The following is a 15,567-nucleotide window of genomic DNA, read 5'->3' on the forward strand; positions in this document are numbered from 1 at the left end:
GTCCCAGCCGCGCCTCAGTGTTAAACATGGCGGCGGCGGTCAGCGCGGTAGTCCCCCTACATAAACACACTCAGCGACGCTGAGTGTGTAATGGCACATTTAACCCGGTCAGCGCCGCGGTCCCCGGTGCACTAGCACACCCAGCAATGCTGGAGTGTTGCTGTGCTCGGTCCCCACGGGGACACAGAGTACCTCCAAGTAGCAGGGCCATGTCCCTGAACGATACCCGGCTCCTATCCAGCAGGCTCCCAGGAGTTGTGGATGAAGCACGGTCTCAGTGCCTGGAGACCGATAGGATCCCACTTCACCCAGAGCCCTCAGGGGGAAAACAGCATGTGGGCTCCAGCCTCCGTACCCGCAATGGATACCTCAACCTTAACAACACCGCCGACAAGAGTGGGGTGAGAAGGGAGCATGCTGGGGGCCCTATATGGGCCCACTTTTCTTCCATCCGACATAGTCAGCAGCTGCTGCTGACCAATCTATGGAGCTGTGCGTGCATGTCTGCCTCCTTCGCACAAAGCAAAAAAACTGAGGAGCCCGTGGGAGCACGGGGGGTGTATAGGCAGAAGGGGAGGGGCTTTACACTTTTAGTGTAATACTTTGTGCGGCCTCCGGAGGCATAGCCTATACACCCAATTGTCTGGGTCTCCCAATGGAGCGACAAAGAAATAAAATTTAAAAAAAAAAAAAAGCAGCAACAAAATTGTCTGATGTTCAGAGCAACCAATTACAAAGCAGCATTCATTTCTCTAAAACAGAATACATGAAAGCTCCACTGTGATTGGTTGCTGTAGGCAGCAAAGAGTTTTTCTATCAGTTGCTTCCTCAGGGAGTACAGGGACCATGGGTTAGTCTGCTGCCACTAATAATACACCTTAAAAAAAAAAAAGTTGGCTCCTCCCTACCAGACTAAAGCCCATTTCACACATCCAGAATTTTCGCCGGCACGCATGCAGTACATTACATTACATGTACAGAGGAAGCGTGACACCATGCGGTTGTGCGCTTCATGCACAACCGCATTTGTCCGCATGGTGTCGCGCTTCCACTGTAAATTAATGTACTGTACTGCATGCGTGCTGGATCCAGAATCCAGCGAAATGCCGGATGTGTGAAACGGGCCTTACCTGGCCTGATAGGATCAGGCCTCCTTAGTTCAGCACAGTGTCAGTTGCAGGCAGACGTATCAGTGTCAGACCAGTCTTATCTTTGGTAGGTTAGGTGCTAGCCTTCTCTCTTTGAGTTTTAGATCTTGGATGTTTGTTTGGAGGGATAACAGAAGTGTAAATGTGCACTATTCACCCCACATAGCGAAGGCGAGTGCAGCCTGCATCTTCTCTTACCCAAATAGCAGTACCTTGGCATTTAGTCCTTTTGTGCCCTCAACCCTCCTGACGTACTGCGGCGTCCTTCCCTAACCAAAGAAGCAAGCTTCTCCAGGACTTAAGTATGTCCATTGATTTGGCCCTTACCATATACTTTGTTATCCTAGTTTTAGCACCACGCACCTCCCAGCGTTTTTTCTGGTGTCCCTTTTCTCTGCTCCTCTCCATCTTTCTCCTCCTCCCCATCAGACCTTCAGTCCCTGCGTTGGGAAGGGTCCTGGCTGGGGTTGTTGGGAGTTTCGTGCAGCTGATGGTGGTTTGTGTGTCGTATTAGGTGTTTAGTCTCGTAGCATGTGTATCCTACATGCAGTATGGGTGATATCACACACTCCATATTACTTTTTTGCATCCATCTGCCAGTCGATCAGCGTGGCCGGCATACACCCACCACGTGACTAATCAGAGCAGGCGATTGAGCTATCTTCCTCAGTTGTAGGCAGCATGTAAGCAGCCTGAGGGGTCCTGCCCACTTCCCAGGCCAGATACATCTTCATATGAGAGTCAGTCAGGCTAACAGAGATACCCAGTTTTGCATATTGCACGGGCATTATTCTGACCATTGTTTTTTAGCTGGTCAGCACAACAAGCAAGCGCTTTGTTGGGTTGATCAGGCAGGCGATCCAGTTGGCACTCAGCCCACTATCCAGGGCGAGTCCTCATCTAATGGGTATGGCTTGGTAGGTCAGTTTGCACATATTAATCAGTGTATACTTTGGACTCTTCCTAGGCGAGTCCATCCAGTTAATTCAGACACCTCAGTAGAGTGTATTTTGGGTGAATGACAGGTCTTTGACCTCACCCAAGGTGGGTCAGACCTTGTCAACAAAAACCTTTTGATTTGTCATAGGTGCAGAATTTCTGTCTACTTTCCAGCCAGGAGTGCTACCATGACAACACCTTGGCGCTCCGTGATCCCATCAAGGGGCCCCCCGATGGTGGTGGGGAATAGCGTGATCTCCGCTGAGGCCCTTTAAATCGCACTGTCAGCAGACATGTGCAGGGAAAACAATGGGCTTACCACCAGAGCCCGTGGTAACCTGAGGGGAGGGGAGGCGACCAAGGATGTACCAGTATGTCCTTGGTCATTAAGGGGTTAAAGGGAATCTGTCACCAGGTTTTTACCACCTAATCTGAAAGCAGCATAATGTAGGCGCCTGAGATCCTGATTCCAGCGAGGTGTCACTTACTGGGCTGCTTAGTGTAGTTTTGATAAATTCACTGTTTAATCGTAGTAGATTATCAATAGAGGACTACTTGGCGTGCTGCCAGGTAGTCCAGCATACACCAAAAAAAGGGGGGGTTTGGGTTGGCACCACCTGCAAGACCGTGCAAACGCCTCAATAACAACACTGAACACAAAAGAAAAGGGAGGGGCGTGTGAACCTGCACTGGTCTAATATCAAGGTAATACATATATAACCAGAAATAGCGCTTTATAAAGATATACAGCCAAAAACCTCCACAGTCAAGTGCAGATAGCTTTAATCAATGTGTAAAAAATATAAAACCAATTAAAAACATTTCACAGAAAAGGACACACATGATGTAAATGCAACTGTACTGCAGTATATAACAATGTGAATAAACTTGACTCCTCACAATAATAATGTACTGGCAATATATGCAAAAGATCAGCTCCAGTAATAATGGACTAACAAGGGGCACAGTGCAAAGATATCAAAAACAGCATAATACATACTGAGCAACCATGATATGTTCAGTTCAATGATATAATACATGAGAACATACATCGTCAAAATAAGGGCATAAAAACCCAAATTGTTTAACGCAAAGTTTAAAAGGTAGTCCAGTATATTCATGAGCGCTGTATAACTGAAGAGAAAACGTTGATTTTTATCAAAATGACGGCAAACAGCTCAGTAAATGCTATAGCTGGAATCAGGGTCTCTGCCCCTACTTTATGCTGCTCTAAGATGAGGGAGAAAAAAAACCTAGTGACAGATTCCCTTTCAAAAGGTTATCAGGGCCTTTAAGGCTATGTGTCCACGTTGCGCTCTGTCCCTGCAGAAATTTCTGCAGCGATTTGACAGCACATGTGTGCTTCAAATCGCTGAAGCAACACTGCGTAATGAATGCAGTGAAAAAGCAGATTTCATGCGCTCTGGATGCAGCCCCCACCATAGACCGAGCGGGAGCTGCATCCAAAGCGCACGGAATAAGTGGCATGTTGCTTTTCAGAACACAGCGATTTGGCAGCATGCAAATCGCTGCTTTCTAAAACGCAACGTGCACATGGATTATGCACAATCTTCATAGATTGTGCTGGGGACGCAGGATGCATGCAGTTATGCTGCGGTGCAATAAGCAGCGTAACTGCACGCCAATACGCAACATGGGCACAGAGCCTTATTTTGTGTATGGTGCTGAGATCTTACAGGCATGAAGTTAGCAACTACCTACCTAGCGATGATTTCTCGGCTCGTAGTACAGCTCCTGCCTGCAATTCCCATTTCACCTGACGTCACGTCAACAAAGCAATGTCTTCCCTTCCGCTCTGTTGACGAGGTGTCACTGCCGAGGTCATGCCGATTGACAGCCGGCTCCCTACTACCCAACTGCGGGGAGCAAAATATCAATCAGCGTGACATCAGCAGAAACACCCAGGCGACAGAGCAGCTCGGAAGAAATGAAGTTAAGCCTGAGAATCACCATCTGAAATCATCCCCATGCAGAACAGACAGCGACTACCTGCCTTAAAAGTCCTGGATAATCCCTGTAACACTGATATAACTCTATAACTTACAATGCAGCATTGTAAGGTCTTACCTTTATTTTATGCAAACCCTCTTTCAGGGCACCAGCAATGGCCATGGCTCCTTTAGAACGCACAAGACAATCCCCAAAATTGATATGCTCCACTTGCCTTAAAGTCTTTAGTGCCTAAAAGGAAGGAAAGGAAAAGTTATATTGCCAAGAAATTCACCAAGATCACAAATCCATACATTTACCAAACCTATAAAAAGGTGACAAGTAGATGATATTACCTCTGCCATAGCAATGCCGCCTTTATCTGTGAATGTGTTATCGTTCAGATTAATTACTCTCAATAGTGGATTCACTTTGAAGGCCTCAGCCAATGCGGTGATCCCGGCATGGTTTATGCCATTCTGGGGCATGTGGACTTCCTCCAAGGTGCCGATTAGCTAGGGACAAAGTAATGCATTTAATGGAGAGGCGGAGTGACTTATTAGTACTTTATTATTTATGCCGCAAATCGCACATACCCGAAATGCCTCTGCCAAAGCTGTGGCACCATCGTTTTCCAGGCGATTCCTTCCAGCCACAAATATTTTCAGAGCCAGAGATTTACCAAGAGAACTGGATTTTTTGTGGCAATCAATAAGTGCTGCAGCCAGAATCTGAATGAAGAGCAGACAAGATCAGTATAAAAGGGAAAACGGACCGGCATGTAGGAGATCATGTTAAAGGGAACCTGTCACGCTGTGCATACAGTCCGATCTGTGGACAGCACAGAATAGAGGAGAAGCCGAGCACAATTGTATATAGGTTTATGAGAAAAGAAGGGAATTTTGTTTACTTACCGTAAATTCCTTTTCTTCTAGCTCCAATTGGGAGACCCAGACAATTGGGTGTATAGGCTATGCCTCCGGAGGCCGCACAAAGTATTACACTAAAAGTGTAAAGCCCCTCCCCTTCTGCCTACACACCCCCCGTGCTCCCACGGGCTCCTCAGTTTTGGTGCAAAAGCAAGAAGGAGGAAAAGAATTATAAACTGGTTTAAAGTAAATTCAATCCGAAGGAAAATCGGAGAACTGAAACCATTCAACATGAACAACATGTATATACAAAAAAACAGGGGCGGGCGCTGAGTCTCCCAATTGGAGCTAGAAGAAAAGGAATTTACGGTAAGTAAACAAAATTCCCTTCTTTGTCGCTCCATTGGGAGACCCAGACAATTGGGACGTCCAAAAGCAGTCCCTGGGTGGGTAAAATAATACCTCGTAATGGAGCCGTAAAACGGCCCCTTCCTACAGGTGGGCAACCGCCGCCTGAAGGACTCGTCTACCTAGGCTGGCATCCGCCGAAGCATAGGTATGCACCTGATAGTGTTTCGTGAAAGTGTGCAGGCTCGACCAGGTAGCTGCCTGACACACCTGCTGAGCCGTAGCCTGGTGCCTCAAAGCCCAGGACGCGCCCACGGCTCTGGTAGAATGGGCCTTCAGCCCTGAGGGAACCGGAAGCCCAGCAGAACGGTAAGCTTCGAGAATTGGTTCCTTGATCCACCGAGCCAGGGTTGATTTGGAAGCCTGTGACCCTTTACGCTGGCCAGCGACAAGGACAAAGAGTGCATCCGAGCGGCGCAGGGGCGCCGTCCGAGAAATGTAGAGCCTGAGTGCTCTCACCAGATCTAACAAGTGCAAATCCTTTTCACATTGGTGAACCGGATGAGGACAAAAAGAAGGTAAGGAGATATCCTGATTGAGATGAAAGGGGGATACCACTTTAGGGAGAAATTCCGGAACCGGACGCAGAACCACCTTGTCCTGGTGAAACACCAGGAAAGGGGCTTTGCATGACAGCGCTGCTAGCTCAGACACTCTCCGAAGTGAAGTGACTGCTACTAGAAAAACCACTTTCTGCGAAAGGCGTGAGAGAAATATCTCTCATTGGCTCGAATGGTGGTTTCTGAAGAACCATCAGCACCCTGTTCAGATCCCAGGGTTCTAACGGCCACGTGTAAGGAGGAACGATGTGACAAACCCCCTGCAGGAACGTGCGCACCTGTGGAAGTCTGGCTAGGCGCTTCTGGAAAAACACAGAGAGCGCTGAGACTTGTCCCTTAAGGGAGCCGCGCGACAAACCCTTTCCCAGTCCAGATTGAAGGAAGGACAGAAAAGTGGGCAAGGCAAAAGGCCAGGGAGAAAAACCCTGAGCAGAGCACCACGACAGGAAAATTTTCCACGTCCTGTGGTAGATCTTGGCGGACGTTGGTTTCCTAGCCTGTCTCATAGTGGCAATGACCTCTTGAGATAATCCTGAAGACGCTAGGATCCAGGACTCAATGGCCACACAGTCAGGTTGAGGGCCGCAGAATTCAGATGGAAAAACGGCCCTTGAGATAGCAAGTCTGGTCGGTCTGGTAGTGCCCACGGTTGGCCGACCGTGAGATGCCACAGATCCGGGTACCACGACCGCCTCGGCCAGTCTGGAGCGACGAGGATGACGCGGCGGCAGTCGGCCCTGATCTTGCGTAACACTCTGGGCAACAGTGCCAACGGAGGAAACACATAAGGGAGCTGAAACTGCGACCAATCCTGAACTAAGGCGTCTGCCGCCAGAGCTCTGGGATCTTGAGACCGTGCCATGAACGTCGGTACCTTGTTGTTGTGCCGGGACGCCATGAGGTCGACGTCCGGCACCCCCCAGCGGCAACAGATCTCCTGAAACACGTCCGGGTGAAGGGACCATTCCCCTGCGTCCATGCCCTGGCGACTGAGATAATCTGCTTCCCAGTTTTCCACGCCTGGGATGTGAACTGCAGAGATGGTGGAGGCCGTGGCTTCCACCCACATCAAAATCCGCCGGACTTCCTGGAAGGCTTGCCGACTGCGTGTGCCGCCTTGGTGGTTGATGTATGCCACCGCTGTGGAATTGTCCGACTGAATTCGGATCTGCTTGCCTTCCAGCCACTGCTGGAACGCTTTCAGGGCAAGATACACTGCCCGTATTTCCAGAACATTGATCTGAAGCGAGGACTCTTGCTGGGTCCACGTACCCTGAGCCCTGTGGTGGAGAAAAATCGCTCCCCACCCTGACAGACTCGCGTCCGTCGTGACCACCTCCCAGGATGGGGGTAGGAAGGATTTCCCCTTCGATAATGAAGTGGGAAGAAGCCACCACCGAAGGGAAGCTTTGGTCGCCTGAGAGAGGGAGACGTTCCTGTCGAGGGACGTCGGCTTCCTGTCCCATTTGCGTAGGATGTCCCATTGAAGAGGACGCAGGTGAAACTGCGCGAAAGGGACTGCCTCCATTGCTGCCACCATCTTCCCCAGGAAGTGCATGAGGCGCCTCAAGGGGTGTGACTGGCCTTGAAGGAGAGATTGTACCCCTTTCTGTAGTGACCGCTGCTTGATCAGCGGAAGCTTCACTATCGCTCAGAGGGTATGAAACTCCATGCCAAGGTATGTCAGCGATTGGGCCGGTGTCAGATTTGACTTTGGCAAATTGATGATCCACCCGAAACTCTGGAGAGTCTCTAGGGTAGCGTCGAGGCTGTGTTGGCATGCCTCTTTAGAGGGTGCCTTGATCAACAGATCGTCCAAGTACGGGATCACCGAGTGACCCTGAGAGTGGAGGACCGCTACTACAGTAGCCATAACCTTGGTGAAAACCCGTGGGGCTGTTGCCAGGCCGAACGGCAGTGCCACGAACTGCAGGTGTTCGTTTTCTATGGCGAAGCGCAAGAAGCGCTGGTGCTCTGGAGCAATCGGTACGTGGAGATAAGCATCTTTGATATCGATCGATGCAAGGAAATCTCCTTGGGACATTGAGGCGATGACGGAGCGGAGGGATTCCATCCGGAACCGCCTGGTCTTTACGTGTTTGTTGAGAAGTTTCAGGTCCAGGACAGGACGGAAAGACCCGTCCTTCTTTGGGACCACAAACAAGTTGGAGTAAAAACCGTGGCCCTGTTGCTGAAGAGGAACAGGGACCACCACTCCTTCTGCCTTCAGAGTGCCCAGCGCCTGCAGAAGAGCCTTGGCTCGCTCGGGAGGCGGGGATGACCTGAAGAATCGAGTCGGGGGACGAGAGGTGAACTCTATCTTGTAACCGTGAGACAGAATGTCTCTCACCCAACGGTCTTTTACCCGTGGCAGCCAGGTGTCGCAAAAGCGGGAGAGCCTGCCACCGACCGAGGATGCGGAGTGAGGAGGCCGAAAGTCATGAGGAAGCCGCTTTGGTAGCGGCACCTCCGGTGGTCTTTTTAGGACGTGACTTAGACCGCCATGCATCAGAGTTCCTTTGATCTTTCTGAGGCCTTTTGGACGAGGAGAATTGGGACCTGCCCGCGCCCCGAAAGGACCGAAACCTCGACTGCCCCCTCCTCTGTTGGGGTATGTTCGGTTTGGGCTGGGGTAAGGATGTATCCTTTCCCTTGGATTGTTTGATGATTTCATCCAAACGCTCGCCAAACAATCGGTCGCCAGAAATTGGCAAACTGGTTAAGCGCTTTTTGGAAGCAGAATCTGCCTTCCATTCCCGTAGCCACAAGGCCCTGCGTAGTACCACCGAATTGGTGGCTGCAACCGCCGTACGGCTCGCAGAGTCCAGGACAGCATTAATAGCGTAAGACGCAAATGCCGACGTCTAAGTGGTTATGGACGCCACCTGTGGCGCGGACGTGCGTGTGGCTGCGTCAATTTGCGCTTGACCTGCTGAGATAGCTTGTAGCGTCCATACGGCTGCGAATGCTGGGGCAAAAGAAGCGCCGATAGCTTCATAGATGGATTTCAACCAGAGCTCCATCTGCCTGTCAGTGGCATCTTTGAGTGAAGCCCCATCTTCCACTGCAAGTATGGATCTAGCTGCCAGTCTGGAGATTGGAGGATCCACTTTGGGACACTGAGCCCAACTTTTGACCACGTCAGGGGGAAAGGGATAACGTGTATCCTTAAGGCGCTTAGAAAAACGCTTATCTGGACAAGCATGGTGATTCTGGACTGCCTCTCTGAAATCAGAGTGGTCCAGAAACATACTCTGTGTACGCTTGGGAAACCTGAAACGGAATTTCTCCTGCTGAGAAGCCGACTCCTCCGCCGGAGGAGCTGAGGGAGAAATATCCAGCATTAGATTGATGGACGCAATAAGATCGTTCACTATGGCGTCCCCGTCAGGAGTATCAAGATTGAGAGCGGCCTCAGGATCAGAATCCTGATCAACTGTCTCCGCTTCATCAACCAGAGATTCCCCCCTCTGAGACCCTGCACAATATGATGATGTCGAGGGAAATTCTAAGCGAGCTCGCTTAGCCGGTCTGGGGCTGGGGTCTGTGTCAGAACCCTCAGCCTGGAACCCATGAGATACCCCGGGAGGACATTGTTGGTCCAACTGAGGGGGGCCAGGGAACAAAGATTCAACAGAGTCCCTGTGCTGAGATACCGGCCTGGACTGCAAGGCTTCTAGTATCTTAGCCATGGTCTCAGAGTTTTGCAAACTCCGTCCCCGTCACCTGGACAGTGTCAGCAGGTGGCTCCCCCTGGGCCCCTCTTAGCAGAGGCTCTGGCTGAGTAAGTGCCACAGGGGCCGAACAGTGCAGACAATGAGGGTCAGTGGAACCTGCCGGTAGCGGGGTCGTACATGCGGCGCAGGCAGCATAAAAAGCCTGTGTTTTGGCACCCCTGCCTTTCGTGGGCGCCATGCTATTATCTTCCCTGAGCAACACAATAGGGTATATAGCCAGAAATCAACTGTGCACCATACAGTGTAAAATATATATACCATAAACATATAATGTTACACTACTGCACAATGGGGCTAGCACCACAGGTGCTGCTTACCACCCGCTTAAAGCGGTTGTGAGGCCACCAGAGTCCCTGCCTGGGTCTCCCAGACTTTGTCCCCCTCTGCAGCGTCCGAGGAGCTGACAGGAATGGCTGCCGGCGTCCTGAGGAGAGGAGGGAGCCGTGGGCGTGACCCAGAAAGTGCGGGAACTGGTGCCCGCACTGTGCACAGTGAGGGGGGTGGAGTATGCAAAGCATGCTCCAGCCCTCAGTGCTGCTCGTTCTGTGCAGCGTCCCGCCCTTCCCCTGCCTGTCAGGGCTGGGGGTGGGAAGAAAGGAAACTAGGCCGCAAAAAGCCGGGGACTCTAGTAATAAACGCGGCCGCCGTAAAAGCGCGGCCGGCGTGAAAGTCCCCGGCGCACTACAAGTCCCAGCCGCGCCGCGGTGTTTCCATGGCAGCGGCAGTCAGTGCGGCAGTCCCTATACATAAACACACTCAGCAGCGCTGAGTGTGTAATGGCACATATTAACCCGGTCAGCGCCGCGGTCCCCGGTGCACTAGCACACCCAGCAAAGCTGGAGTGTTGCTGTGCGCTGTCCCCACAGGGATACAGAGTACCTCCAAGTAGCAGGGCCATGTCCCTGAACGATACCCGGCTCCTATCCAGCAGGCTCCACAGGAGTTGTGGATGAAGCACGGTCTCAGTGCCTGGAGACCGATAGGATCCCACTTCACCCAGAGCCCGAAGGGGGATGGGGAAGGAAAAACAGCATGTGGGCTCCAGCCTCCGTACCCGCAACGGATACCTCAACCTTAACCACACCGCCGACAAGAGTGGGGTGAGAAGGGAGCATGCTGGGGGCCCTATATGGGCCCACTTTTCTTCCATCCGACATGGTCAGCAGCTGCTGCTGACCAATCTGTGGAGCTGTGCGTGCATGTCTGCCTCCTTCGCACAAAGCAAAAAACTGAGGAGCCCGTGGGAGCACGGGGGGTGTATAGGCAGAAGGGGAGGGGCTTTACACTTTTAGTGTAATACTTTGTGCGGCCTCCGGAGGCATAGCCTATACACCCAATTGTCTGGGTCTCCCAATGGAGCGACAAAGAAAGATGCATATAACTTGTATTTTATTCACGGAGATCCCTGGTGTATGTATACGAGTCCAGTGGGCGGGGCTACTAGTGATTGACAGTCTTGTCTGCGTGCACTGTACAGGGAAGACTAGCAGTCACTAAATAGGTTACCCTCTGGACCAATATACAGTTCCCAGTAGGAGTACACACCCTTTGAAAGATTTTAATCAATCTCACTGAAAATAAGAACAAATTGCCAACATTTTGACAAGACCGAGGTTCATAGCACATATTTTAGCCCATAACATGAAAGATTAATATAAAACTTTCAATACAAAATGGTCAGTTATACTGATGCAAAAAAAAAAAAGAGTACACCCCACATCAAAAACTACTATATCTAGTATTTTGTATGACCTCCTTCAATTTTAAAGACAGCTCCAAGTGTTTTAGGCATGGAATGAACATGGAGACATATTGCAACGTCTTTCTGTTTCCATTCCTCAAGAATGAGTTCTTTTAGAGCCCGGATGCTGGGTGGAGTGATGACAACTTGTCTCTTCAGAATTCCTCATATGTGTTCAGTTGGCTTCAGATCAAAAGACACTTGGCCACTGAATCACTTTAACCCCTTAACGAGCGCGGGCCGTAAAATTACGTCCTAGCAGTCATAGTGTTAATCCCCCAATGCTACCGTGGGCAGTCGGGCGATTAGCGCACGTCAGCCGATTTATATAGCGGACATGTGTGCCTACCAGGTACGAGCAGATCCGCCCGTACCTGTTAACCCCTTAAATGCCACTGTGAAACTGTCACAGCGGCATTACAATAGCTGTCGCGGTGTTCCGTTTACTCACCACCTGACATCGGAAGTCACGAGACGTGATCACGTGGATCTGATAGTTGTCATGGTAGGACAGGGTCTTGTGATGAATCCTGTAGCTCACATGACTCACTTCCTGTCTCACCCAGCCAAGTTCTATGTGAGATAGGAGATGAGCATATCTGGTGTTCACAGCTGTTAGCAGATACGGAAGAGCGATCAGACTGCTGATTCTTACAGTACAAAAAAATAAAAATAAAAAAAGTTTTGAAAAAAATAAAAAAAAAAAGTTCAAATCACACCCCTTTTGTCCCATTGAAAATTAAAGGGTTAAAAAAAAAAAAAAACATTAAATACACATTTGGTATCGCCGCGTTTTCGAAATGCCCGATCTATCAAAATATAAAATTAATCTGTTCGGTAAACTGCGTACCTGCAGAAAAAAAAAAAAAATAAATAAAATCTAAAAACGCCAAAATTGCGTTTTTTGGTCGCCACACATTTTGTGCAAAATGCAATAACAGGCGATCAAAACGTAGAATCTGCACAAAAATGTTACCGTTAAAAACGTCAGCTCAAGGCCAAGGATGGAACCAATGGCCTCTAAGGCAGATTTAGTTACATCCTATGTCTCCTGGCAGAGGGGTCCATGGGCGACGCCCCATCTGAGTGGGGCAGGATAGTGTTAATAGAGAGCAGGGAGAACCATGAAGAGGGATTCGGCCCATCTTTGCAGAAGATCAGATGCAAAAGGGTACAAAACCTTTGTTTCCTTCTTTGAAAACGTTTTTCTGGATGCTTCCATTCTGTCGAACTCTGCATGGTTGGCGAATACAGTTTGGATTTCTTAAAAGGTGTGGACTGCTCAGTCTCTGCAGGTTCCTCATTCTTCATGTTGAAAGTCTGAAGAACATCTATGATCAGACTATCCACCATACCTGTAGTTTAGAGATCTCTTAGGAGTTCAGATCGGAATTTGACTTTAAGCAGGGGTCCAAATGTCGAGCAACCGGCGAGTCAGAGGAAGGAGAGAGAGAGAAGGATGCTATGTCCTGGGGGACGTAGAAGGTAACTGAGACCAGGAAGAGACAGGGAGCTGCTGCCCACTTGGGGAAAGGGGCACAATCTTGCTGTGGGCAGTGGGTGGGGGGCTACTGAGGGAATGGCATGGTGATTTAGCTGCAATCCGGGCAGAGGGAGTAGATCTGACCAGATGGAAACGTCTTGTGACAAGAACAGGCAAAATGAAGTATAAAAAGTAAGAACGTAGGAGTGAGGCTCCTCGAGGTTAGGCATAGATTAGAGAAAGAAAAGTAAAAGGGAAGTGGTACTGGGGATGGAGGAGCAGCCCCTAGGTATCAAAGTTTATCCAGGTGCCTGTTACCCAGAAAATTACTGTGCACAAGGAGATGGTTGGAGGCGTGCTGCGAGGACGGTGGAAGCAGCAAGAGCTGAGAATCTGACGTAGAGGGGCAAAGGGTGCATACAAAAGGGTGGAGACAGAAAAGGGGGAGCAGAATTCCCACGCGACAAAGAGCCGCGCTTTGATACGTAGACCGTGGAGGGTGGGGAGCGCAGGAGAGCCGCCGCGTCTGATTTGGCGGTGGCAGGAGGGGAGTCCCAGCTGCAGGCCCCACACCAAGCTAGGGACTATATTAGAAGCCTGGCTGACGGATGAGGGGGAAAAGCAGGGCGACGAGGAGGTCTTGACTGGTCCAGAGAAACAAATAAGTACTAATGGAATGAAATGAGGTCCAGGAATGGTAAATAGCGAGGATTTCCCTCTCTGCTCTTGTTTTCTCTCTTTTGCCCGGGACCAAAGAAGAGGAGACACCTTTCCTGAAGGTCACGGAATCTCTCTTCATAGTACAATGAGAAAGACTGTCGTCAGACATCCCGAACGTGGTCCGTCGAGCGGATAGGTGCATGGTGGCAAGAACCTACTGCTGGGGAGCCCCAAATACTCTTGATGTGTAAGGGTGGGTGGGGCTAGGGTTCTGGCAGACCGAAGATACAGTAGTGACGCAACCCCACACTGAGCTCTGTCTCTAGGTGGGATGAGAATATTCCACTCTCACCCAATCACTAGATGTATCTGAAGGACAAAGGGAAATCATTGCTAAAAACACAACAAATGTAAGGTAGAACTGGAGCAGCCCTGTATCCACCTTCTACTGACACTAAGTTAAAACTGATTATTTCTATGCCAGTTGGTGGGTGAATATTGCTGAGGAACTAACGTTTTTGCCTAGTGTCAGCAGCAAACACTTATGGTCTCCTGTGTCCCCCAATGAAGAGATATAGAAATACTAGATGTAGTAGTTTTTGATGTGGGGTGTATTCATATTTCCATCAACTAATTTGCGTAAAACTGAAGATTTTGTCATGAAAGCTATATATTACTACATATGGAATAAAAAAAAAAAAAGGTTCTATGAACTGAATTTTGTCAAATATTTGGAAATTATTCTTGTATTCAGTGAGATATTGATTAAAATCTTACTTTTAAAAGTGAGTGTACACTGTACTCATTTATGCACTGTACAAACAAACACCAGGGATTTCAATTAATAAAATTAAAGTTTTACTGACACTTTTCCCATAAAAATGTATGTCAATGTCTTATAATATCCTGACCACAGATCAAATATAATTTTTCAACATGACGGTTTCCCTTTAAAGTCACTTGGGTCAGATCCCTACTGATGAGACGTTGGTGGCAGACACTAGTGATATTCACATAAGACTTCGCAAAACTACAAAAACTATAAAGCAATAGTGTTACCAATAAGTGTCAAAGTACCTTTCCTCCACCAATTCCCATGCCACAGTTATTTAGCCTCAGCTCCTGTAGGGTGTAGCAAGAGGGACTTTTCAGCAACGCCTCAAATCCTCGTACACCGTCTGGCCCAAAAGCATTGTCGCTCAAATCAAGTTCAGTCAGTTGTGCCCCAGCAGTTATCAATGCATCTCCTAAAGAAATCTGTAAGAAAACAGGCAGCTTTATATGTATGCAGGCACACTGTATAGCAGGAAGAATGACGCTAATCTGCAAAAGCCATTCATTTGACACTTTAATTCCACTGTAAACATTAAACTCCATAGATTAGCATGCTTACCAGCGCAGGAGGAATTTCAGATCGCAGTCTCCCAGTAAACATATCACTCCAATGACATCTCTGGAAGTAGAAGACATCAGCATATACTGAATTAATAAATTGTGAGGTCACCAAATTACATTCTTCGGCCTATTTTTATCTAATATGGGGCCTTTTTGCCCATGACCACATTCTGCCCGGATGGTTGTCAGACTGCATACTGGAGTACAGTACATACTCGGTAAAGAGAGACACATTACAGGGGTTGTTCACTACTTGACAAACCCTTCACTGATATATTCCCCTTTTGTAAAATAAAAGTACCCTGTAGGCCCCTCCCGTACCGACGCCGTCCCTCTCGAGGCTCGTGTAACATTGCTAGGCCATATGAGCCCTGCAAATTTCAATACATTTTTCTGCAACTTAATCAACTGTATATAGTTATTTCACCTTTAGATCAGACTTTTCTTCCAAGGACTTGGCAATGGCTTTCGCAGCTTCAACACCCACAGTGTTACCTTCAAGACGCAATGCCTGAAGTCCTTCGAACCTTTCAATTTCCTGCACCACTTCCTCTGCTGCAAATGGAGAGGAAGGTTTTTTAAAACGCAGCAAAAACAAACCCAAATGAAGTAAGAAATACACTCTGTAGGCTCTCAGTATATTGGCAGGCCGCAGAACAAGGTCCACATTTACTACT

At 49.0% G+C, this 15,567-nt stretch overlaps 1 protein-coding gene across 1 annotated transcript in view; it reads right to left on the reverse strand.

Moving 5' to 3' along the window:
* Positions 1-15,567, reverse strand: part of RANGAP1 (Ran GTPase activating protein 1) — a 125,574-nt gene that overhangs the window by 72,171 nt on the left and 37,836 nt on the right. Inside the window, exons 3-8 of the mRNA XM_075321797.1 lie at positions 15,318-15,445; positions 14,889-14,948; positions 14,573-14,752; positions 4,634-4,768; positions 4,394-4,552; positions 4,176-4,289 (exon numbers count right to left, since the gene is read on the reverse strand). Coding sequence (XP_075177912.1) covers positions 4,176-4,289; positions 4,394-4,552; positions 4,634-4,768; positions 14,573-14,752; positions 14,889-14,948; positions 15,318-15,445 — 776 coding nt within the window. The remainder of the gene's footprint in view (positions 1-4,175; positions 4,290-4,393; positions 4,553-4,633; positions 4,769-14,572; positions 14,753-14,888; positions 14,949-15,317; positions 15,446-15,567) is intronic.

This window comes from Anomaloglossus baeobatrachus, chromosome 8 (assembly GCF_048569485.1).
Source record: "Anomaloglossus baeobatrachus isolate aAnoBae1 chromosome 8, aAnoBae1.hap1, whole genome shotgun sequence".
NCBI lineage: Eukaryota > Metazoa > Chordata > Amphibia > Anura > Aromobatidae > Anomaloglossus > Anomaloglossus baeobatrachus.